Source organism: Leucopleurus acutus, assembly GCF_964270905.1.
Source record: "Leucopleurus acutus genome assembly, chromosome: 1".
Lineage (NCBI taxonomy): Eukaryota > Metazoa > Chordata > Mammalia > Artiodactyla > Delphinidae > Leucopleurus > Leucopleurus acutus.
This window is the reverse complement of record NC_139142.1, coordinates 46,356,479-46,381,044: the sequence shown is the minus strand read 5'-3', so window position 1 is coordinate 46,381,044 and position 24,566 is coordinate 46,356,479. Positions and strand designations below refer to the sequence as shown.

The window sequence follows — 24,566 nt, the reverse complement described above, 5'->3', positions numbered from 1 at the left end:
GATTCTGCCAGGCCGCTGGGTCCATTTTGCCAACAAGCTGGGCAGGTGGTTCCTGCAGACACCCTTCCATGTGAGGACTCTCCCCTAATATTTATCTCCTTTCACTTAATCTCACTAATCCTGATTTCTGTGTGCCAAAACCTGCACTGTCAGAAGATGCTATTTATGGAAAAAATTTTAAAGCTTAGAATGTTAGAGCTTAATGTCCCACGTGAAATAGTAATGGTCTAAATGTTCTTTACAACTTAAAAAAAAAAAAATGACCTCTCTTCCCTACTTCTAGTGTCCATGTTTGCGTGCTTCTGGAAGACTTTCTATCCCAGGACACATAGTTTATATACATAGGCCAGATACAGAAGCTCAGCCGTTGTGCAGGAGAAACTGTGTAGTGCCTTGCGGCCTTGTTTGTTTTTTCTGGCAAGCTTCCCCTGGAGTACCGCTCTAGAGGGAAAATGCATACCTATTACGTACAAAGCAAAGTAACAACCCCTAGAATTTTTCTTTCTCCTTCAATCATTTTTTAATCTTGAAAAGGAAACTCGAGAAAAAGATGACAACGGTGTCCCTCCTCAAAATCAGCTCATTGGCATGAATAAGCCTTTTCTGAGATATGAAAGAAAAATCTAGAGCTTCTCCGTTAAAAAAAAAAGAAAAAAAAGAAACATTCCATGTGGCCATGTGATTGTAAAACGGAGGTTTTACTCATGTCTTTTTCTGTGTAGATTTACGAGGGTTTCTGCTGACATGAAGTATGTTCTTTACTGAATTCCTCAAGTGAAGCAAAACCACACATATCTGGTTCTAAAGCAACATTACTGAGTCACTAGTTTACACAGTAGATGTGAAATTGTCGTTTGCAAGCTTCCCGCATACCTGTGAAGTGGATTGAACCATAACAACTTTCTGGGGAAAGAGAAGATTTTTTAATGCAAAAAAATACATATTTTTTAATCACCAGTCTAAAAATCAGGTTACACCACCTCAAAAACTACTCACAAGTAGGAATATTCCGGCAGAGTGGACACAGGATAAAAAAAAAAGCAGGGAATCTTGGTGACCGCATTTGTCTAATGAATGAACTCTTACAGCTTTTGCAGGATAGACACTTGATGCAATCACGAGTTCCCCCTTAAATTCTAGCTAATGGCTACTCTGAAATTACTGACCAATTTTTAATTTTGTTGGCCTTCCTTCTAGCATTCAGATCTGGGGCTCATCTCGCCCGGTCTCTTTCTGTGGCCATTGGGTGGAACCAGTCATCAAACTCCTAGTAAGGCTACTTCTGTAATCTTAGCCTCGAGTCCATCTTTCCTTTCCCTCCTACTGTGACACCTGAATTCTGGCTCTCATTATCTATCTCTCGCAAGTCCACTGCAATCTTCCTAACTGACATTGGGTGCCCAAAGCTCCCACTGGGTATAAAACCAGCTCCGTTCTCTCAGAACACTGTTCTTGGATCATGGCTAAAAATTGAGTCTAAACTCCTTGGGTCCTCCATTTGCCCCTCTCTCCTATCAACTTCTCAACCTTCTCACCTACTACCTGCCCAGCACATACTTTATCTTCAAGTCATTTGCATCACTTGTTGTTCTTTAAGTTTACTCTATCTTTTTCTACCTTTATGTCTTTGTTTCTGTTTTCCCCTCTGACCACAATGCTATGCCCTCTCTCTGAAAACCTCACCATCTGTGAATGGCCAAGATAAATATCACTTTCTGTGTGAAATTTTCCATGAAAAGCCCAGGATAATCTCTCTCTCTCTCTCTTTCACTCGCTCCCAACACCCACCGTACTTTGTTCATGCCTCTACTATGACACTTCTAAACTACTTTCTTATATTCATTTTTGACACTTGTGTCTTACGCATCTTATTCATGCATCCAATGCATATACATTGAGATGTAACCAAATTTAAGACACCCTGTTAAAAGTTGAGAATAACTGCAGAAAATGAGATGAACGTAGTCCCTGCTTTCATGGAGTCTCAGTCTAGCAGAGAGACAGTTTTGGATAAATAACTGCATAACATGTTACAGAATAAATAACGATGGTGATTAGCACTGTTAATTGAGAGTTTCAGGCTACATAATAGGGGCCCTTAACCTGGTGGGAGCATCAGGCACAGCTCCTCAGCAAAAGTGATGTCTAGGCTGAGAAAGGAGTTCGCACGAGCTACCCAAACACACAACAGGCCAAGGAAATTACTTGCACAAAGTTCCTAAACCAGAAGGTACCTGAAGAAGTCCAGTGAGATGGGACCATAGGAAAAAAAGTGGAAAGAAAAAAGTTGCTTAGAATGAGGTGCAGAAGAAAAAAGACCAGATGATACAGTTTCATCTAAGCCATTTAATAATTTTAGCCATTTAACTATTTCAAGTGCACTAAGATCTTATTGAGGGGCTTCCCTGGTGGCGCAGTGGTTGAGAATCTGTCTGCTAATGCAGGGGACACGGGTTCGAGCCCTGGTCTGGGAGGATCCCACATGCCGCGGAGCAACTAGGCCCGTGAGCCACAACTACTGAGCCTGCGCGTCTGGAGCCTGTGCTCCGCAGCAAGAGAGGCCGCGATAGTGAGAGGCCCGCCCACCACGATGAAGAGTGGCCCCCACTTGCCACAACTAGAGAAAGCCCTCGCACAGAAACGAAGACCCAACACGGCAAAAATAAACAATAAAAAAAAAAAAGATCTTACTGAGGACTACAAGTGAAGGTATGATGTAATTAGGTCTGCATTTTAAAAAGAATCACTTTGGAGACAGTGTAAATCATGGAAAAGAGGGGACGTGAGCAGATAGAGAACAGTAAGAAAGATATTTAAGCCATTTAAGAACCAGCAATTGGACCAAGACACTGTCACTGAAATAGAGAAAAGTGAATATTAGTATTGGGTTGAATCATTTGAAATTGCCTTTTTGTGTAGTAAATGTTTGCTTATCAGTGATTGCATATTTAGGAGGTAGGCTTGGCATGCCTTCGTGCTTCCCTGGGTCTGGGGGATGAGAGGAAGGAATCAAGGAGAATGTCCAGTTTTCTGGATTGTACAAATAACAATGTCACTTACTGAAGTGGAAAAGACAGGAGGAAGAGCATATTTGGAGAAACAAATTATGATTTCCATTAAGGACAAGTTTTATGAGAAGCCTCTGAGCCACCCAAGAATGAATGAACTGCTATATACAGTGATCTGGACTCAAAGGCAAGCTCTAGGATTGAGATTCTGATTTGAAAGCCATCAGCATATAGAAGCCACAGGAGAAGATGAAATCACCTGGAGAGAGGGAGAAAGATACACACAAAGAAACAGAGCCACGGTTCTTAACAAGAGGTGTTATTAGGAATCCCCTGTGGAATTTTCTTTTCTCAAAATACACACACCAGAGGCCCAGTAAATCAGAATATCTGGGGTCTGAATAGAGCTAAAAGAAACCCCCCTAAACCCCCAAACTCCACAGATGTTTCCCTGATGTACATTCAGGATTAAAATAACCAGAAAAGCGATATGAGGAAAGAGATTCAAAGCTATAGAGGTCTAAGAAAAGGCAACATTTAGATCTGAAAGGATATGGGAGAACTGGCAAAGGAGACTGAAAATAGAACAGTCAGAAGATTAAAAGAAAACCAGGAGCAGAAAGTGGAAATGAGGAAGTGGTCACACGTGGAAAGGCTCTTAGGGGTGAGATTAAGGCTGGGAGGACGGAAAAGCGACTACTGAGTTCACGACACAGTGACCTCGGCACAAGCGGATTCCATGAAGTGATGGGTAGAGAATGCAGACAGGAGAGGGCTGAAGGGGGAGTCGGAAGTGGGGAAAGGGCGCTAAGAAGGTGGATAGGGAGAAGAAATTTAGGGCAGGGGTTAGAGGGTGCCATGGGGTCAAGTGGGGCGTGTGGTTTCCTCTTGACTGTAGACTCTTCATCGGGAACGGGAATTAATTCACTCTGAGACCCCTCTGCTCTGCACACTGTTCTCACACAGCAAGAAGCATCTGAACTAAAAAGATGCACTTGGTAAACAACTTAGAGGTCTCCTCAGTTACATTGACTTGACTCAATTACTTTCACTTATTCCAAAGACTGAGTGTGCCCCTATTGTGTTCCAGACAGCCTACTCATCACTGAGGGCACAGAGAAGATGTGGTCCATGTTTACATGCATGTTTATAAGTGGACCTCTGCCCAGTGGGGCCGTATGGCCATAGTGGAGTGGATTCCTGAGGGGAGGGGTTTCCTCAGGGTCTACACTGTAGACACAGTTGAGGGGGTCATTTGATTTTACTCGGGCAAGTATCCAAGTCTTGTGAGTGCAACTGTATGGACTACGTTTTCGTGCTACCTCAATGTTCCTATGAGAACGTCTATGGGAAATCTGGACTGCATGCCTCCTTCTGAAGTTATGCAGGCAGGGTAAGACATCTAAAGCCAGGAAGCTACCTCGGGGAACCCAAGGTCGCAGGTCTCAACGCCTTAATGAGTTTTTCAGTCTGCACTGACAGTAGCAATATCCCTTACCACTTTAAAGAGCTTAGTTAAAGGCCTTCTTTGCAGCTGGAGAACTTTCTGGCCTCTCTTTTCCTTGGGAAGCCTGCAGGGCTAAAGGCCAGGGCTCCCCGAGAAGTTCTGAGCCAGGGGATTGGGCTGTAGGGGGGACCCAGTTGTCTTTTCTCATAATTCAGAGAGATCTGGAAAGAGGAAGAGCTAGGATCACAAGATCCTCTCCCCAGAAAGGGGGCACACAGCACCTGGTTGGGGTTACCTGGCCACTAGGGGGCTTTAGTTACACACTGGAAGACAGACAGAGTCAGGTGAACAGCCCTTCACCTGTTCTTGAGAATACATTCCTATTTTCTCCACCTAATCAAATCTCCACCAGTTCTTAGAGGTCTCATCATGTTGCTAAAAGATGCCAGTCAAACCCCAGTGTCAAGATGAACACAGAGCTTTAAAAGAGTACTGTAATCAAAGATTTATGATTAGCATCTTCTCCAAGGAACTATGAAAGTAAAATCACAGACAATCCATGAATAAATTTGGAAGATGTGGAGGGACAGCCAGGAGCTGAATCCATTCACTACATTTCAAGAAAGAAAACACAAGGGTACAAGAGAGTTAGGAAGTTTGAATGATGATAAAGAGAAATTGAATGGAAGATGCTTTGGTCATCTCTGGGGAATTCGCTACTCCAGGGCATAGTTTGATTTCAGAGACATTTGGAACTAAGACCCTTACTTTATAAATGAGATCCAGGCAAATCTAAGTGCTTATTTTAAAAACATCCTTTCCTAGTTGTTCAAAAGAGAACAAACTTAGGCACTGTCATAAAATGTGCCTGGAAACTATTAATGTATCAATGGTCTTAAATGGAAACATTTCCTGTAAATACACAAGATCCAACACATGCTAGCTAAAAGTAACTTTTTTTTTCCAGGGGATTTCATACTTTTTAACCAAGTAGCTACCATACCTTTGGAAAAATTAAACCCTACATTTACAAATATGCTTTTACATTCCAAACATTTAAAAGCTTTATTTAAAATCTTTAGATATTGCTGGGACTTCCCGGGTGGTGCAGTGGTTAAGAATCCGCCTGCCAATGCAGGGGACATGGGTTGGAGCCCTTGTCCGGGAAGATCCCACATGCCGCGGAGCAACTAAGCCCGTGAGCCACAACTACTGAGCCCGTGTGCCGCAACCACTGAAGCCCACAAGCCTAGAGCCCATGCTCCACAACAAGAGAAACCACCTCAATGAGAAGCCCAAGCACTGCAACGAAGAGTAGCCCATGCACCGCAACGAAGAGTAGCCCCCGCTCGCCACAACTAGAGAAAAGCAGCAGGCAGCAATGAAGACCCAACACAGCCAAAAATAAATAATAAATAAATAATTTTTAAAAATAAAAAATCTTTACATACTGCTAAATAAAAATTATTATATGGACTTCATTTGTCACTGCAAGTTTTAAAGACCCACTAATTTAAGAATATTTTAAGTGAAATAGTTCACCTTCTTTCCATTTGTTAAAACTCTCTGGACTGCGAGTTTTTCTTCCCCCTGTGAAAAGCCTATGAAAAGCCATATACACAAAAACAATAAATGGAACAAAACAGCAGGTTCTTCAGTTGTACAAGATATAGCCCTGATTCAAATCATATTTCTAGTCCAAATACTTTTATCTAATTGATATTGCAGAACGACTCCACACCTGTGTATAAAAAGGTCTTTACCAAATCCGGCCAGCTTGGGCTGGTATAATTCCATTTCTTTGGTGTTATATTTAGGTTTCTACCTTAAATGATTTTGAAGTTGGTGCCTACTTTGTTTTTTGGTTTCTTTTTACTAATTTGGGCTGCTTAATAAAACTTAAGACCATGCATGTAAAATGTTTAAATGACTTCAAAATTCTACAGAACAAAACAAGACTTTCAATAGGAATTACAGATGAGGTAGGTTTACTTACTGTATTAGTTTTCTAGGGCTGTCATAAAAAAGTACCCCTGACTGGGTGGCTTAAACTGCAGAGATTAATTTTCTGGCAATTCTAGAGACTAGAAGTCGGATCAAGGCACCAGCAGGGTTGGTTACTTCTGAGGCCTCTCCCTGTGTCTTCACATGGCCTTTCCTCTGTCCCTGTCCAAATTTCCTGTTCTTATAAGGACATCATTCATATTGGATCAGCTTATCCTAATGACCTCATTTTAGTTTAATTGCTTCTCTAAAGACCCTATCTCCAAATATAGTCGTATTCTCAGATATTGGGGGTTAGGACTTCGACATATGAATGGGGTGGGACGGGGGTGGGGGGGAGTGGGAGGGGGTGGGTGTGGAGAAACAATTCAGCCCCTAATGAATATGTGCATACTCCTAATTTAATTGGCCACTATTGGAATACCTCATACTTACTAAAAGAAATTCAATATACACGGTAAACCCTTTTAATAATATTCTCCCTAACATGAATTATGCCTATAAATAACACTAAGGTATTTAAGCAAGCCAACAGTTTAGAGTCAGGTAGTGAAATGGAGCTCTTTTTGTAAACACCTTTTTCCTTGGGAAGCATAATTTTGTCCAGATTTTTTAAATTTACTTTTTTCTAATTATAAAAATGATACAAAGTAATGTTTCTTTACAAAAAACTAAAGAAAAACTCCCCTGAAACATTAAAAATCAGTAAAAATCACCCCAAGTCTTATTTCCCAGAGGTTGTCCTTATACCATGTATATGAACATTGTCATAGCGTCTCACAATGGAATTGTCCTACATAGTTGTTTTCAAAACTGCTTTTATTAAATTATAAAACACTACGCTTTGCAATATCTTTCCATGACAGTGGATATAGCTACGACCCATTCTTTTTAATGGCAACATAGAGTTCCATTACATGTATGCACGGTAATGATTTTGATCCATCCTTTACTGATGGATGTTTAGGTCTCCCATTATTCTCCAATTATTTCCAATGCTATGATGATTTATTTATATATTTTGGTGCACTTGAGAAATTCCTAGAAGTGAAATTTTAAATTTTGAGAATCCAGGATCAAGCTGCATCCAGAAATTATACCAATATTCACCCCATTTATAAGGTATAAGTAACTGCCCATTTTTCCACGTTCTTGCAAATACAGGATATCACCAACCTGTACATCTTTACCAGACTGAGAAGTCCATTTGTGAATAACTCATTTGTTTTATTTGCATTTCTATGATTACTACTGAAACTCTTTGCCTTTTTTACATTGTACACAAAATATTTTTATTTTCATTGCTTTGGCTTAAAAAATGTTACTCCTAAACCATTACAGAAAAATAGGCAATACCAAGATGATGAAGTATTCAAGGCATCTGGACATATCTTGCCTACTTACCCTTCCTTTACAGTGAAACTCACCAACGTCATTCATACCACAAACAGTAGTAACCTACCACCTGAGAGTAGAATCCAATTGGCTGATTCATTTCTATCTCCCTGCTATTGTAACCAGGATATCAAGAAAGGTTGCCAGTTGGCAGTGTAACTGAATGTTAAAGTATCGCACGAAGTAGGTCTTGGTTATTGTCAATTCACAAAGCATGTGTAATTTTAAATTAGCAGAGAATGGAGAATACACAGTTTTGAGATAACAGGAAAGACTTTTAAGAAATAAGTTCTGGGGGAAGAACTAAATGAAGAGGGGGAGAAAAAGAGGAATGGATGAAATAATAATTGTTAGGATTAAAATAATGTAGTTTACTGACTCTCTGTGGGTTGGAGGTCTTGAAAAATTATGGGATGGTTAAAAGAATGTTTCTCTTCTTCCATATGAATTTAGCCAGGGATTGCAAGCTTGAACACCTCTAAGGACAAAACAGGTATTGTAAAAGTGGAGAAGAGGCAATGTTTGTCCCACCTTAAAGACATTCAGATTTAGAACTTTTTAAACACAATACTGGTCAAATAATCATGACCATAGACCTAATTCCACCTATGAATTGCCACAGTGACATCTGCTTTATACTCTAGTACAATAATATTGAGAATGGATGGTCGTCCTGGTTCCAAGACATCATCTGAGCTCACATAAAATTCTCCTTACCTCTATTAATGCTTATCTCACCATTGTTTCATTGTTATGGGCTGATTTGCGTCCCCCCAAATTCCTATGTTGAAGCCCTAACCCCCATTAACTTAGAGTGTGACAGTATTTGGAGATAGGTCCTGACTGAGTTTAAATGAGGCCATTATGGTGGACCCTAATCCAGTCTGACTGGTGTCCCTATGAAAGGAGGAAATGTGGACACACAGAGACACAGGGATGCACCTGCACACAGAGGAAAGACCATGTACAGACACGGGGAGAAGGTGTCCACCTACAAACGAAGGAGAGAGGCCTTGGAGACGAAATCTGCCAGCACCTCGATCTTGGACTTCTAGATTCCAGTACTGTGAAAAAATAAATTTGTGTCATTTAAGCCACACAGTCTGTGGTAATTTGTTATGGCAGCCCTAGCAAACTAATACAGTAATTACATATATACATGTCAGTGTCGCCAAAGAGGCTGGAAGTTCCTCCAGAGCAAAGGCTGAACCTTATCCGGTAGGCCCACTGCCAAGTCCAGGGGTGACACATGGTGGGAATTACTCAACAATTACGTATTGAGTGAATGAGGGAGTGAATTTTCTACAAATCGTACAGACTTTCCAACTTGGAAGCCATGTAAGTTTTTGTGTATTCTCCTTTGTTGTTAAGAGAGAGAGAGTGAAGCAACTTATTAGTGAACAGGCAGAAACAAAAATCCCGGGACCCTTCAGGAAGATTCCCTCTTGTCCACAGCAACCAGCAGCCAAATGAATGGTGCAAGGGGCCAGATCGGGTCCTTTTCTCTGTTCCGAGAGATCAACGGCTAGAAGAAATGCAGCAATAACCTTCAGGCTTCCTCACTGTCAGCCCTGACCCGCCCCATACCTAAAGCAGTGTTTTCTCCCACACGGGCTAGGGGCCACATCCCCTCCCTCCCACCATTGTAGTCAACACAAGGTCAAAATCCTCTTGGGACCCAGGGGAGCCACTGGCCTGGAGTTTAAGCGCCCACCATTCCCAACGGTGAAACTGTTTGAGGACACAGGCCGAAAACTGATGCTGTGGGCCCTGGCCATTGATCTGTAGTTGTGCACTTACCTAGACTCCAGGCCATATTTTCCCAATTTGTTGAGAACTATATCATGCGGGAAAGAATTAAAAGGTTTACTAAGGTCAATACAAACATAATTTATTGCTTCCCCTCAGTCAACCAAGCTCATCTATTTAGGTCTGTGACTAGTTAGCTAAGTTGGTTATAGTGCTGTCCGCTCAGGGGCAAGGTCAAAGTATCAGTTTACAGAATCAGTGATTTTCCCTCTGTGGCGCAGTCACAGATGACTGCCCTAACAATTCAGTAGTATTTTGGTCCCTTAAGGAACCTGGAGACAAAATCTGTATAGAAAAGCAATGCAAGTCAAGGACTCTGATGGAAAACTGCCTCAAAGTCCACGTGGGACACAACAGGTCAGGAACTCCTGAAAGGACACAGTTATCAACCTTCAAGGTCTAGTTCAAATTTTGCTGGCTCTATGAAAGCTTATATTGAAGAAAATGTGTGATAACCTTGAGGGCTTCCACGTATTAAAGTTAAATTGACAGGCTGATTAATTCTTTTTTTAAAAATGCATTTATTATTTTATTTAGGCATCTTGTCAGTCACCTCTTAATTCTTCGGGATGTTTGTTCCACACTTTGTGGTCAAATCCCATTTCAGTTTTTCTTGGTTTGATCTTTTCCTTCCTCGAGCTGTTCCGATTTCACCCCTAAAACACCCACACTGTCTTCACAGGCCTTCTTGGTAACCTGGCCTAATTCCCCATTTGGAGGCATTCCAATGATACCACTCAAAATGAAAGAGAGCTTTCATTTTGAAAACTATAAATATTGTAGATTAATGTTCTATTCCATATGAAATAATGTAATAAAATAAGTTTCTAAATAAAGTATTCTTTGCCTCTTTCCAGATCAATTACTTTATAAATGGACCACAAATTCTTTGTAATGTCTTCATATTTCCCTAGATTAACAAACTAGGTAGAGTTTTCTACTGAAAATGCAATTTAAAGAAGAGACTATTGGCACACATGAGAAAGAAGTATAAAGAGCTATCAAGTTATTCAGATCAAATGTAAACAAAATTAAAAGTCAGCACTAAAATGTTTATTTGTGGTCTGCAATACCTGAATAAGTTTCCTTGTTTTGTAGTCTGCTACTAAATGTGTTCAGCCTAGTGAAACACTTATAAATAAACTGCTGAGTTAAGCATCTGCTGAGATAAGCACCTGTTACAAGAAAATTACAGTGTAATATTATGGATATTCTAAGCATCTCCTTTAATTACAAGGAAGGATTATTCTGAAATATTAAAAAAAATTATTCTAAATTACATAGCATGATGCCACCTCGATGCCTAATAATATTTATTAAAAACTGGAAATGCTGCTCAGTACTAAGAATTGTGTTAAACCTATGTTCCATACAGCACCGAGAACATAGGCTGATACGCTATAAAAGTACGTATCAGTTAGTAATGGATTCTCATGTTATATTTACAATTATAGGTAATCTACTAAATAAAAAAAGTTTCTCTACACTACACCATGTAGGTGAGGCAATGATATTACAAATATTGTATGTAATTTATGTTAACTTTGCAACTTTAACCATATTTGTTTTCTGCCTTCCGTGCTGAAATAATCTTCTTAAAAGAAAGCACACAAAGGATCAACTAGCTACCTTAAAACGATGAACAAATTTCAACTGATAACATTTAAAACATATTTTTATATCATGCTTTAATTTTTTAAGCCAAGATGAAAATTGTGTGAATAATTCAAATATACATTTCTAGCCACTATGTCTCTCTATTCTTTGGTTAAAAAAAAAATTATTCCTGGATCATAAACCACTATATTTTAGAGACTATATCTGCTTATTCTGCACACCATAAAGAAGTGGTATAATGACATATATGAACTGGACAATTCTATTTATTGATGAGAAGGATGGTGATGTTTTACATATAATAGGCCCAGTCAAATCCCAATTATTCGTCAGTATGCTGGCCAAACATTCACCATATTCCATGACTTATAAGATGAGAAAAGAACTTGCCTAAACTTTACAAAAGAATTTAAATGAATGTTACTTTAAAATCATATTGCTTTCATTGCCGTGAGGAGATGGGACATATACACAGAGACAGCAAACTTCATTTAACATCCAATGAAGAACATAGACTGAATCCCATGATCAAGGATGCAGGAAGCAGGGAGACTTTTCCGAGTAGCTCATCAGAGGAGGCCTTACTGAGAAGGAGACATAGAGCTGAGAACTGAACAACAAGAAGGCCAGCCTTGGGGAACTCTGTCTGGCAGCAGAACTTCTTAGAGGGGACAGCAGACAGCAGAACCCCTGAGGCAGGAATGAACACTTGTGGTGGTTGAACAACAGACAGGAGGCCTGTGGGGCTGGAGTTTAGTTATCAAGGAAAAAAGAGGCCCGAAGTACCCTCAGAGAGACAGGCAGGGGCCAAATCACGCAAAAGACCACATAGGGTTGAAGATCTGGGACGAAAGGGCGTACTTCGGTCAAATAAATTGACGCATCCCTGGGCTGACCGAGGTTGAGCAGGTTTCTCCCTGTGGGACTTGTCGAAGCCTTCGAAATGTGAATGTTCTTTGTAAATTTCCAAGAAGGTAATACAGTTCCCAGAGCTTCCCAAATACATTTGGTCACGGCATTCTTTTCTCATAAAGGAGCTCTTGAGACTATTGTTTCAAGGAAAATGCTTTGGCCAATGCAGTGGCCAAAAGCAGGGGTTGATAATCTGATTTTAGGCCAAATCCAGCAGGCGGCAGGCCGCCTGCTTCTGTACAGTCCCTGAACTAAGAATAGCTGATGCATTTTAAAAATAGTCTTTAAAAATCAAAAGAATATTTCACAACGTGTGAAAATCATGAAATTCAAATTGCTGTGCCCATAAATAAAGTTTTATTGGGACACATCCCACGTGCTCTTGTTCACTATTCTCCAGGGCTGTGTTTGTGTAACCCTGGCAGAGCTGAACAGTTGTGCCAGAGACTATGGTCCACAGAGACTAAAATACTTGCTATCTGGCCCTTTATGGGAAAAGTCTGCCATTTCTTGTCTAAAGCATCTTTTCAGTTACTTTACTATAAATCTTCATATGAACGTTGGATTATAGCCATAATTTACATATTTTATAGTAAATACTTATTAAGTACTTGTCCTATTGCATACCGTATTTTTTGCCTTTGATATTTATTTTATTACATTTTGTTCTAAATTTTTAAATTGCTACTTAACAAACTCAGTTTCTTTACCTTTAATATCCTCGATTTCTTTAGTCGAGTGTGTGTTTTTCAATAGATTGGATAATAAGCACTTCAATTTTCTTATACTTAAAAATAAATTATGGGGGCTTCCCTGGTGGCGCAGTGGTTGAGAGTCTGCCTGCCGATGCAGGGGACGCGGGTTCGTGCCCCGGTCCGGGAGGATCCCACATGCCACAGAGCGGCTGGGCCTGTGAGCCATGGCCGCTGAGCCTGCGTGTCCGGAGCCTGTGCTCCGCAACGGGAGAGGCCACAACAGTGAGAGGCCCGCGTACAGGAAAAAAAAAAAAAAAAAAAGTTATGGTTAACTCTTTAGTATGCTTAGACATTTCTGAAGTTGGATGTGAAGTTTGGTGTATACATCTATATCATATCACTTTCATGTGATATACATTTAACCACGTAGCATTTCTTAGTAATTCCTGTACCTACTCCTATACTGCTTCTAGTTTCTCAGATGTTAAGCTCTAACAATACTTTAAATATTTCTGAGTTACGTGCTTATTCCACTGACCTCTTTTTCCACTGATAACCTAATTACAAAGGCTTCTTATAACTGTCATAACATTTTTAAATCTTCTAAGGCCAGTCAACTATACTACCTTAAAATTGGGGGAAGTATTCTTCCCCATTCATTGATCCATCTGAATATCTTTTAAGTGCCATGTAATGTTTAAGGAGATTTTAGTTAGTGTTGCATTAAAACACAGGGATGCAAACAATTCTTTATAAATTCATGCTTATCTTAGTAAACACTTTTCTGTTTAAAATTCTGGGTGTTTATTTGTAACCATGTGCACACAACCTAAATACAGTTTCATTGTGAACTATTCTGGGGAAAACAGAAGTGCCTTCCTGACCCTCCCCTACCCTGTCACACTCCCCTCCCCAGAGTCATGCTTCTCTTAGAGAAGCCTAGATACATTGTCAATGGATGGAACACTGCAAAAGAGACCACAGATCATTTGGTCCTGTTTGTCATTTTCTTCCCCCAACAATTCCCTAAGTTTTATCTTCTTAGTCCCCATGACTTGTCCCACAACATCATTGATCTTAGGGAGATATGGCTAGATTTAGTTTCTCCCACAAATGCTCAGAATTTAACAGTTTCAACTCAAAATCATAGTTTGGCTTCTAGCAGCAAATCCTTCAAATTTTTGTAATGGCCCCTTTTATTGACAGAGCTTATTAAAGGTCTGGTTTCTTCCCTCAGATCTCTGTGACTAATCTCCCAGTTTGGAAATAATAGACACATTAAAAGCAGCACAGTAGATCTCATGCTAACTAGAACCTCAGAGTGTTCAATCTTCAAGAATGCTTAAAAAGCCCTTTATGGTGATGGGTCTCTAAGGTGGGGCATATTTGGTTAAAATAAATTATGAGCTAGTTCTGGAGAATTGCTAAGTGACAATTAAATTAAACAATAACCTACACATAGTGTAGGTCCTCAGAGATGATTTAAATGCATAGTTTAGTTTGGGTAGAACAAGCAGGATTGCCAAGCGACAAACGTATCAAGATAAATTTGTATAATTCCCATGCAGAGTGTCTTCAAGATATTAAAAATTTCCTCCCTGAGTATTGGGGGGGGGAGTATTTAAAATAAAATGCAATGTCTGTAAAGAAGAGGAGGAGAGATGTTGGTAGAGTTTGTCTTCCTGGAGTTTTCACCTGAAAAGTCCACACTAAACTGACCCAAACAAACAATGTTAGCAGATCTGTCCTCTCAGCAGCTATACGCTAAATCCTGCATCCCTTCAATCCGGAAAAGCTGGTCAATCTCAAGATAGATAACGAACAAAATAGCCTGAAGTTTTGGAGTTTAGGGGAGGGGAAAGGTTGATCAAACCCACTTATCACACTCCTGAGTTTTGAAAGACAGTGGGAAAAGTGGCTCTCCTTGTTAGGGGTGCCCACCCCCTCCTTTCCAGCGGAAGGGAATGCTTTGCTATGCAAATAATGAGTCTGATCTCAGAGGAAGTGAAGGACTCAGGATAGTAAAGAAACTCACCTTTTGGAGGTAAACTAACTCTTTTAAGGTACCATTGAACAAATTACTTCTCCATGCTCTGAAAGTTCTTAGTGCCCTAAAACCCCCAAATCACCTGAGATTGGTTTGCTCTGTTGAGGGTCAGGCCTCATAAAGAGTGAGTCCCACGGGGAAAACATCTTTTGTCTGTCCTAGTTAAGGTACATGAAAGAAGCATGTGGAAATCACTCAGCAACTGGACATTTGTGTTTGACCCCAACCAACTGGAAGCTGAAGGCTGCAAGTGTCAAGGTCGGTTCCAAGCCTAGTAACCCAACTGAATTAGGTTTCAATTTGAGACTTACTCTGTTTAGATAATTCCGCTTCCCTTTCCCATCACCTTCAGTTCCCAAGAAAGCTGGTGCGAGAAGTCAGGGCAAGAAAATGAGGGACACACATTGAGTCCAGTAAGAAATTGTTCAACCAGTGGTTTCAGAGACCTTTAGTACGTCTCTTCTTCTCTGGGTCTTGAAAGAACATATGCCCAAGATGACTAAATCAGGTGGATACGAGTCCTGCAGTATAAAATTTTCTGAGCCCCAGATGTCAGGTAACCCACTTTTCAGGATACTTAAAACATACAAGGAGCATTCTTTTTAGTACTTTAGCACAACATTTAAGTTGAGCCTTAAGAAGTCGGTAAGAACCTTAATGAAATTTGGAAGTGATGCCCATAGCTCTGCTATTATAACTAGGCTGCATAAAATTACCCAAGGATGACTAAGTTTTATACCCAGCCTGCTTTCACAAAGGTGATCCGCATTAGCATATATGTAGACCATACATTTGAGACGTTAAATGTTAAGGTTATAATATTTATCTGAAATTAAGAAAAATGGAAAACAAAATAAAAGCTTTATGAAAATTTGTAAGTATATGAGCAAAGAATGAAAAAGAACATAGAAAAACATGAATAGTTTTAAGATGATGAGGTTATAAGTAAATTTGCTATCTCATAAAAAATTTTTAAACTTCATTTTAATAAAAACTAGAAACAATAGAGGAGGAAAGAGATAGTTGCATCTAAGCAACTGGAATGAGATATTACAATTGCACATTAAATACTTGAGTCTGAACTTTCTGGAGGTGAAGTTAAGTCTGGGTTAGACAGCTCTCACTGACCAATTTAAGAAGGTTGATAAGTAAGTTCTCAAAAGATACACCTTTTTCTACTTTGTAATCCTAGGTGAATTCAAGGGACAATGGGTACAGCCTTAACTATACTTGTTGTTATCCTAGAAAAAGAGCACTTCATTGTTTTTCACAATAATCTATAGAAGACTAAAGTAAATTGAATTCACTTAGAAATTCTTTCTCTCCTTCTCTCTCTCTCTCTCTTATAATGTGCATGTCTTTGGGCTCTTCCCCTGGGTCCTACCTCAATAACAAACTGCTTTGAAAACAAAATGACAAGGATTAAAAAATTAGCACGAGGCTTGAGCTGAACACAGTTACACGTTATCTCAACTGAATCATGGACAACTCTGCACAGGATTCAGTCAGTTGCTGACACCAGAGGGACAGAGAAACAATTTCAGGAGTAAATGATAGAGTCCAATATTTTGATCTCAATCAGTGTGCTTTGGATCCTTTAGAAAATCATCTGCTGGCCAGGCCTTCAGTTACTAAAACTAAAACTATTGCTAAAGTAATGACAATGAAACTACGCAAACTAGAATCTACCTGCACCTTGGCTTGGGGGTTCAAGGATTTAGGCTGGGGGTCCTTGTTTTGAACTACGTAACAGCATTTATATTCAGGGTTTTTAGAGAATATTTTGAAAAGAAAGAAAAGGCAGAAACAATTGGAACTTGCTTCAGTTAATTCCTTAAGTAAGGTGACTTATGAATGGTAATTTCAAATGACTTCCTCAGTGAGAAAATATTCTAATTCCTTTTTCTAGGATTGACTAAATGTTACACACCTTGAATTTTTTATCCTTCAAAATTTCCTGTGGCTTTTAAAAAATATTAGAGCAATCAAAAATTTTTCCTAAAAACAAGCCACTTTTCCTCATGAGTGACCACTTCAGTTTTGACCCGTTTATTTATTCTGCCACTAAGTGCTGAAAGCATAGGGAAATGGGACCCTTGCAATACCACCCAGGCCCCATTGCTAACCACTCAACCTACTTCCAGTTAAGTTTTCAAAATTGTGCTAGTCTGTGTCAGATGGTTCACCCAAGTAATTCTGCATCATTTCTAATTTGACAGTCCACCAATTATCCTAAATTCCTCTAGGTAATGCTAACAACCTTCTGATTCTCAGGTAATGTAAGGTCACCAGGGTTGTTTTTGCGTTATTCTTTTCATCTTAAAAAGAGAGTGTGTGTATGTTATATAATTTGCTCTGAGTTGAAGCAAAAGTGTCATTAAGGACAAACAGTTTGGAGACATGGGCCTGAAGCTTTATTCTCCTAGATTCCCCTTGTAACAGTAACACCATGCTGGGCTCCGGCCTTTGAGTGGCGGGTGACAGTAGCAGCACTGTGACTCCACTGGTCCAGAGGCCCAGAGGAGGTCAGCTGAGGTGATGTCAGGTATTACGGGCTTGGCATCTCATTTCTGAAAGAAATCAGCCAACTCCACTCGTGCACCCCCTAGGCCTCCTCTATTCCCCTCCCTCTCCCAACAGTTGGGGCAGGCATGGTGGCAGTTCAGCCGGAGCCCCACTGGGCTCTGTGTCCTAAGGAGGCTCAGAGGGCAGCTGGTGAGCCCTGTCTGCACGTCCGCCCTCAGCTCTGCTCCCGTCCCGCCCACACCCCGTTCAGTCCCTCCAAGATGCGAGCCCACGGTGAGCTCCCCTATTCCTGCTCTCCACCCCCAAGGAAAACCCCTCAAGATCTCGACCCCTCTTACACGCGTCCACCCAGGTGAGCTTTCTCCCCGGACTCCACAGCCCTGCGCGGCCGCTTGACCCCGTTTCACAGGAACAGTGCGGACCTGCCTTAGGACACGCGTGCGATACTCGGATCCGGCTTCCCCTGAGCACCGGGTCCCCCTGCGATCTGGCGGGGGAGCCCTCGGTGCAGCTCCGCGCAGCCTCCAGGTGAGCATTCTGGTCCCCGACAGGGAGGACGCCCCCTGGCGCCCCCGCGGCAGCTGGGCCGAGAGCTCCGGGAGCAGGCGGGGGCGGAGCCTGTCCGCGAACCTTGACGTCCGGCCAAGGCCGGGTGATCGTCGGGGGCTGCCAGCTCCGCCGCTGCCCTGAGCCCTCTCAGTGTGGCGCTGCCCGGCGGCAAGGGGGTGGTGGAATGAAGCACGGTCAAGACAGAAAACAAAGTCAGCAGGTCACCTGGCAGGTTCAGAGTGAATTATGCAACGAAAGTCGGGGAATGTGTGATGCGTTCCGGGGCCACAGACCGCCCCCCCGCCCCGTAGCTTTTTTTTCTTAAGCTCCTAGGAAGCCGGTTCCAGTTTAAGGGCTGGGCAGGGATTGACTGAGCAGCTCCTCTGATGTGGTTACGACTCTGTTGAATTCCTCAAGAGTGATTCTCCCTCCCCATCTTTCTTTAAGTAATGGGAACATTACTCTGGGCAAAAAAAAAAAAAAAAAAAAAAACCACACTGGGATGAGGGCAGACTTGATCCAAAAGCAACGACAAGAATCACCCTACAACTTGCATAAGGTACTCAGTCGAGCATTAGTCCAAAATCTAAAATACTGAAACCTAAATTAGATCATCACATACATTCAATTCCTTATCTTCCCGAACCTCAGGACTGTGCCTTCAAACAGAATTCAAAGAGTTAAATCTGGCCATAGCTCGTTGTTTTTCATGCTAACATTTGTGGCATTAGGACTATTTTGTTAACTAGGTATATGCAATTCACAGAATTTCACGGTAAATTCCCCAGACCAAATATTTGCCTGAACAAATAAACAACATTATCCATTCCTGAAAATAAGCCAGTGGTGGGGGGGGGGGGAAGTTCGGGGGAGGGTGGTTGCTAGAAAGTGACCTGAGCCAGGCAGCCACTGGGCTCAGGATTTGCCCTCGGATGATTTGTCCAAGTGCTAGAGATCTGCGGGTTCCTCTTCAATGACACGGACATTTCAGAAAGTTGCTGGAAATCGGGCAAAACAAAACGAGGCTGCCTGAGGGGAACCCTTAATGGGCTTCCCCTAAATGATTTATTCGACCTCCTTACCATTAATCAAAGGGGCAACGACCTGGGGGGCTAGGGGAGGGGGGAAGTAACCCTCTTTGCAGGGAGTTTTGGAGGAACTGTGGAGTCTTGCTGCCTTTGCCTGGGGCTCCGATCTCCTCTCTCCACCTGTGCTCTCCAGGGAGCTGGGGCTTTGGCAACTGCTCCACTTCTATTTTTATTGGTTTCCACTAAGCTGCTCCTTTCAGAGGATTGTAGGACTTCAGCAATTAAAAACAAAAATGAGTCCTGCTTCACCCACCCCACCCCCAAGAGCACATGGAAGAGTGTGTGTACATGAATGCGGGGGCACACTCAGCACCACAATGGCCACCACCACTGCCACTCACCCCTACCTCCTCATGAAAAGAATGCACTTCTCACAGCTCATCCCACAGACCACACGAAGACACTGCTTTTGCCCCAAACCCATCCAAGCCCATGCAGAAGAAAAGCACACACAAGAAATGAGCCCACGCAAGCTAAACTTCCAGGGCATCATTTACTTGCTGGTGACAAAAAAAGGCAAAGGTCTCTCCTCTGGTCCTCTGAGCCCCTACATCCGTGTCCTTCCAGAAACCCATTTCTCTGCCTCACTGGCAGCCCTGAACTGAGGGAGACTGCTCAAGCACATTAGCATTTTCTATTTTGTTTGGTCAAAAACTGAGCTTTGTCCTTGGAGAAACCCTGGCTCAGAACATCACATCCACCAGGTGTATCACTTTCTGCTCAGCTCCAGGGAAGGGGGGAGGAATGGCACAGAGATGCAAGGAGAGTTGGCATTTGACTCGAGAGACTCTATACAGTGGGATGCTTTCACAGTGCCCACTTGGAAATTCTGACCCTTCAGTATCTGACCTCATTCCCACCCCCCAACCCAGCTCAATCTCTTGGAATTTTGAATTCAATGAAAGCCTTCACCTGGGGAATAGGAGACAAGGGGGAAAAGTCCAGAGACACTGGAGAATTTCTACCATGTGGTATATCAAAATAGTGGTCACCAAACTTTTTGAAAGTAAGGCAGATTATTTATTTTATTGGATAAAACCCACTTCTCAAAAAAAAAAAACCTCAAAAAACTCCTGCTTAAAACACACACACACACGTTAATTTGTGAGTGTGCAAATTAGTTTTGGTTTGAAAATACAATATTGGTGCCTGTAATAACCGGAGATACCCTGGGTATCATAAAAGCAGAGGTGGGAAGCATTTCCCTAGAGTTGAGACTCTTACCCATCACACTTTGCTGGGACACACCTCTAACAGGTGAGCGAAAACAGAGGATGTACAAAGAGCCCCAAACTGAGTCTTTAATCTGGCCTACTCCTTTCATCCCACTGTTTCTCCAAGGCATGTGTCATCCAGATGGGAGAGGATGCCGCGTCCTTGTCCTTGTTAACATTAAATAGAAATGGAAAACAATTCATCCTGGCAATTACCATCCTCCACCATCAGTTTACTTCCTGTCTTTCCAACTTAACCACCTCCAGTTACCACACTCTGACTTCCACAGTGCCCCCAGCCCCACCTTAACAGAAAAAAATCTCATCCAAAAGAGATGGGGCGAAGGGAGAGAAAGGATTTAAGAGAAAAAGAACATAGTTTACCTTTAAAATAATGACTCATTTTATTTTTTCTTTTAATACGTAGTTATAAATATATTTTGTCAAAATATATGATCAATATGGTCAAAACATTTGCACATAAAGTCATAAATAAGGTCAAGGTGAATGTTTAGATTTTTTTTTCCTTTCTTTTTTTTTTTTTAAGATAAAAGTCCAGCTATAAGGAAGCAGTCTGTGTAGTGTGTGGGTGAGTAGTGGATGGAACGTGTGTGTGTGTGTGTGTGTGTGTGTCCCCAAGGAAGGCCTGATCTCAGCGGCACCCACAGCCCTCTACTACCATCTCCTGATAATTTTTCAGTACCACCTTGTCATACTCATCCAAGTACAGCATGGAGATGGCGCTCAGTTCGGTGGGAACACAACAGGCTTTGGGGATACTGGAATTGACAGAGTTGACCAGGGTCTGCACAATGGCATGGTTGGTTGAGTTGAGGTGGTCGGCCAGTGGAAAGGGGCAGTCTCCATGGCAGTAGAAGGCCTGGTAGCCTGGTGGGGCCACAATCCAGTCATTCCAGCCCACGTCGCTGAAGTCCACATAGAGCGAGTGGCGCCGGCAGTTCTTATTCTTCTTCCGGGCCCTCTGTGGGTGATGCTTGGGGCTACGCTTGGCCCTCCGGCGTCGGGTCAAGGCATGTCCCCGGCCATCATGGCCAAAGGTGACCAGCAGAGGCCGGAGCTGGGCCCAATCCCCACTCCCTTGAGGTAACGATCGGCTAATCCTGACATGCTGGCCCTGGCGGGTCCGTGTCTGATGGAGGTGGGTCACCTCAATGGCCAGCCCATAATTGGGCTGCTTCTCCCGGGTCCAGCGAAGGACTGCAGGGCTCACATCAAAAGTTTCCCACCGTGTCACATTGTGGTGGACCAGTCTCGTGTCCAGTAGTCGTGTGATGAGGTGCCCGGGCACCACTTCTGCCGGGGGCTTCATAACCTCATAAATGTTTATACGATGAAAGCCCTGCTCCCAGTCAGGGCCCTGGTCCACCTGCTCCCGGAAGAGTCGAAGCTCTGCGGACGAGATCACCTCGTTCTCTGGGATGCTGCTGAGGTTAAAGAGGAAACGAAAAGCAGAGTTTTCGCTGGTCCCTGGGATGTTCTCCAGATGTTCTAGGCACAGTCAGGGAGGAAAAGAAAAAGGGGAAAAAAAAAAAAAAGCACATGAGCTATTTCAGAGGCTGAAAAATCAAGAAATAGCTAAGAGTCGGGTGATGAGTGATGAACTCTGCTTATATAGTGGAAGCCTATTTGGGGGAAACAAGCACACCGTTTAATCTGAAGGAGCAGATAAATGGCGCAGCTAGCAAACCAGCGAAGCCTAGCTAGCATTCAGCAAGCACCAAAGACAGAATCTCCCAATCTCCTTTATACGTCTAATAATTTCCATGTGTTAACTCCTTACTCCACCACCATCAGACTTCCCTTTTAAAGCCCTCTTGGCTTTGTGTACACAGTTTGCTTTACAAGTGGTTGTAAAGAAAAAGAGGGGCCAACAGAGCAGAGGCAGGAGGGAACATGCACACAACCACCTTCTGCCTCTTCCACTTTCGAGTATGTTACCAAACATTTCCCCAGCGATCTTGGAAGCACAGAGCATGCCTTGTTGATCATGTTACAGAGAGGAAAATAAATTCCAACACAGTAATGATGCTGGTGGATTAATAACTCAGATTTACTTTGGAAAAGAAACATCCGCTAGGAAACATTCAGATCGGATTACAAGGCCCCTATTGAATAAACCTGACAAACACACAGCTGTAATATTAAATTCAGTAGGTGCTTTGAAAAACAGAAAAAAAAAAAGTCAGAAACCCTGGCATAAAAGGCTTTGATATAGCAAAAACACACGGCCGGGGCTAGCCCACGTCTGAGTGGTGTCATTCCCCTTCTCCCCAACTCCTCCCTTCTGTCTCCAAAAAATAAATTCAGCCACAACTCTGAAAACTCCAGAAAGTAAGCAGCTCTGTCCCCCAGCCTCCTGGATGTGGGGCTCTGAGGTAACCGGAACCCCTCTCCCCTGGAGCTTCCACTGTCCCACCAGGCAGCCCTACTGGCCCTCCCCAGCCCAGACTCGGGGCAGGGACTGACCTTCGTGGTGGAAGCTCCTCACGGTGTTGGCGCGACTGGCGGGGCGCTCGGGATACTCCAGACCGATGCTGTGGATCTGCTCCCCCTCCTCCTCCCCAGACTGAAGCCGGTAAAGATCCCGCATGTAATCCGGGACGACCGTGCTCTTGCTAGGCTGCGGGCGGCGGCGCAGCCCGAACATCTGCAGAAGTGTGGCCTCGAAGTCCCGAAGGAGCTCATGACTCTGCCCTGAGCGGCGTCCTCCCGCGTGGCCCTGAATCTCGGCGACTTTTTTCTTCCCCGTCTCAGGTATCAAACTAGCATGGCTCGCGCCTCCTAGCAGGACTTGGCATAATAAAACGACCATCAGCATTCGGTTACCAGGAATCATGGTGTCTCTGGGGAGGGGGAGGAGGTGGAAGGTTAAAGAATAAATAAACACCGATAACTAGAGAGAAATAGAGATGTCTCTGCATACGCACATAGGGCTAGAGCTAGAGGGTCAAGATGTAAAACAGGTCAGAAAGATCAAGTTTGTGTCTTCGCCCTCACACACACCCCTCACCACCAGCTGCAGCCATGCACGGCCTGAAAGTAGGAATTGCCCTGTAATTACTTGGTCTAACTTGTTTACAGTCAAATAACCCCAAATCAGATAGCCTCCATCCTGTTAATCTTTTTTTGTCCCAACTGCTATCTGAGCCATGATCTCAGCTTGGCTTCTTCAAGGATAAACAGTTAACATTGAGAAGGTAAAGAAGGGTGGGGGAGGGAGAATTAAAATGCCATCGCTCTCCTCTCCACTTCAGACCTTCAGCCTCTCTCCCCCTCTCCCTCCACCCCCCTTCTTCCTCCGCCCTCCGAGCCAGAGCCCGACTTCCACCACTTCCAGCTGGTTCGGAGCAGGAGGGAGGGAAAGCAGAGAAGCAGGAGCAGGGTGAAGACACGGGGGAGGCAGGGTCTGGGGGCGGACCGAATGGCTGGAGGGTTTATTTTACTGTGGCTGATGAGTTTGAAATGCCCAGCAAGAAGCATCTGATCGCGCCCTCTCGCTCACTCCCGGGGAAGGGTGTGTGGGAGGGGATGAGTCCGAGAGCGACCTCTGTGAGTTTTGACAAGCAGCTAGGAACTCGCCACAGGGGCACTGGGTGCTCTCCAGTTATGTGGGGAGGGGGGCCCTTAGCCCCCCCCCCCCGGCTGAGGACCTTCCATCTGTTTAGCCCCCTCTCGCTTCCCTTTCTTGCAACGCACGGATCAGAGAGAGCGAGGGGGAGCAAGGAGCCCTTTGAATAGAACCGGTGGGCTTGGAGCGCAGTGGCTGCCCGGCCTAGAAGAAAGCGACAGCGCTGCCAGAAAGCAGAGTGTGGAAGGAAGGTCCGACGGGAGGGACACAAGGCGAGCACGGGTGGGGAGGGCAGAGTGAATTCCCGGGAGGAGGGAAGGAAGAGGTGTCTACTCACTGACAGAAAACAAGGCATATAATAACAGTCCATGATTCTTGACAGCCAATCTTGAACAAACTTGCTGGAAATGCTCAGAGGAGCTGCGGCAGTGCGTTGCTCTGGATGGCACTACGGAATGGCTCCTAAAATGAATATTTGAATATAATGAGACTCTGGCGCAGACAGACTCTGTTTTTCTTCCAGCCCCTAGGCGTCACGTGAACGCAGAGGCCCCGCCCCACGCACGGAGGAGCCCGCCCTCCCCGAGGCGGGCTGTGAAAGGGCCCGCGCGCCCGCCCCCGTCTCCCCACCCCCCAATCCCTGCCCGCCCGCGGCCCCGCCCCCTC

At 43.3% G+C, this 24,566-nt stretch overlaps 1 protein-coding gene across 1 annotated transcript; it reads right to left on the bottom strand.

The window, feature by feature from the left end:
- Window positions 1–20,662: 20,662 nt before the first annotated feature.
- BMP4 (bone morphogenetic protein 4) lies at window positions 20,663–24,288 on the bottom strand. Its single transcript, XM_082855824.1, has 3 exons — window positions 24,238–24,288; window positions 22,799–23,175; window positions 20,663–21,820 (listed from the first exon to the last, which is right to left on the bottom strand). The coding sequence occupies exons 2-3, from the start codon at window positions 23,166–23,168 to the stop codon at window positions 20,964–20,966; spliced, it is 1,227 nt and encodes a 408-aa protein (XP_082711950.1). The 5' UTR covers window positions 23,169–23,175; window positions 24,238–24,288; the 3' UTR covers window positions 20,663–20,963.
- Between the last annotated feature and the right edge of the window lie 278 nt (window positions 24,289–24,566).